At 61.4% G+C, this 1,633-nt stretch overlaps 1 protein-coding gene across 1 annotated transcript in view; it reads right to left on the reverse strand.

The window, feature by feature from the left end:
* LOC103781770 (voltage-gated potassium channel subunit beta-2-like) overlaps positions 1–1,633 on the reverse strand; it is a gene marked incomplete at its 5' end in the record, with an annotated part of 2,082 nt that overhangs the window by 314 nt on the left and 135 nt on the right. The window contains 4 exons of the mRNA XM_008949495.1: positions 634–722; positions 805–925; positions 1,125–1,219; positions 1,353–1,534. Coding sequence (XP_008947743.1) covers positions 634–722; positions 805–925; positions 1,125–1,219; positions 1,353–1,534 — 487 coding nt within the window. The remainder of the gene's footprint in view (positions 1–633; positions 723–804; positions 926–1,124; positions 1,220–1,352; positions 1,535–1,633) is intronic.

Consider the following 1,633-nt stretch of genomic DNA (forward strand, 5'->3'; position numbering starts at 1 on the left):
TGCGTCGGGCTCATCTCCTGCCTTCCCAGCCCAGAAAAGCCTCATCGTCACCACGCAGTCTCAGATTGGGCAAAACCCATTGTTCTTGTTTTGAATCAGGATTGCAGCAACTGTTCCCTACATCAAGCATTGGTGAAGGGTCTAGAGCACAGCTCTGGTGAGGAGCAACTGAGGGACCTGCAGGTGGGGAGCCTGGGGCAAAAGAGGCTCAAGGGCAGACCTGCTGGCTCTCCACAGCTCCCTGACAAGAGGCTGGAGCCAGGTGGGGGTTGGGGTCTTCTCCCAAGGACAAAGTGATAGGACAAAGGGAAGCAGCCTCCTGTTGTACCAGGGGAAGTTTATGTTGGGCGTGAGGAAAAATGTTTTCCCCAAATGGACTGTCCAGGCCTGGCCAAGGCTGCCCAGGGCAGTGGTGGAATCCCCATCCCTTGGAGGGATTTAAAAGCTGTGTAGATGTGAGGGACATTGGTTAGTGGTGATCTGGCAGTGCTGGGTTAACGTTTGGATTCAGTGATCTTAAAGCTCTTTTCTAACCTGAATGATTCTATGATAGCCCCACGAGCAGGGGCTGCTCGCTTTCACACGGGGCAGCCTCCCCTGGCACGTGCTGCCGGCACAGCGACGGGCACTGACCTGTATTGCTCCGATATTCTCCATCAGCTGGTCGGCGTTGGAGGCACCCAGCAAGACGGAGCTGACGCCCTCGTTGCGCAGGCACCAGGCTGGGGAAGGAGAGCAGAGCCTGAGCAGGACCCAGCCGCCCCCGCGTTCCCCCATCCCCTCTGCTGTCCCCCGTCTCCTTACCGATGGCGAGCTGGGGCAGGGTGCAGCCCAGGCGCTCGGCGATGGCTTGCAGCTCCTTCAGCTTTGCCTGCTGCCGCCGGCCCTCCTCACTCAGGATCTTGTCCTTCAGCCACTGGTATCCCTGGGGGCAGGAGCAGGCTTGGAGCGGGTGTTGTGGTGGGATCAGGGTGGACCAGGACTGTGTGCAGGGAGGGTACCCCCAAACTCCCCAGGTTGTGGCTCCTGGACCTCCTGCTCCCACAGGGACCTCGTGACTCCCCTGGCTCTGCTCCCCTGGTTCTGCCCATCCCGTCACCCCCCACCCCCCAGGCCAGGCTCACCTTCAGCGAGGCGCGGGAGTAGGGGGGGATCCCCCCGTCATACTTCCCTGAGACGATGCCACAGGCCAGCGGGGACCAGGTCATGGCTCCGACGCCTGGGGCAGAGCAGAGCAGGGGGTGACGCTGCTGTCCCACATGTCCTCTGGGGACCAGCACAGGGGCTGGCTGGCCCCAGGGACACATGCTGTGCCCCGATGAGATTGGGCAGGGTTACCCCTGCCACCGCACCTATCTTGTGGAAGAGCTCAGGGAGCTGCACCTCCACCTTCTCCCGCTGGAACATGTGGTACTCGGCCTGCTCGCAGATCGGCGGGATCAGGTTGAACTGCCGGGCCACCGAGTATGCTTCCTGTTGAAGAGCCGGGACCCTCAGTGCCCTGCTGCTCCCCTTGAACCCCCGCTGACCCACCCTGGCTCCCCTGGCCAAGCCCCGAGCAGCGTCCCGAAAAAATAATTAAAGCTCAAGCGCATCTGCAAGCGCTCGGCTCCTGCCAGCTGCTGTCTCATTA

This window comes from Merops nubicus, unplaced genomic scaffold (genome assembly GCF_000691845.1).
Source record: "Merops nubicus isolate BGI_N331 unplaced genomic scaffold, ASM69184v1 scaffold28070, whole genome shotgun sequence".
Lineage (NCBI taxonomy): Eukaryota > Metazoa > Chordata > Aves > Coraciiformes > Meropidae > Merops > Merops nubicus.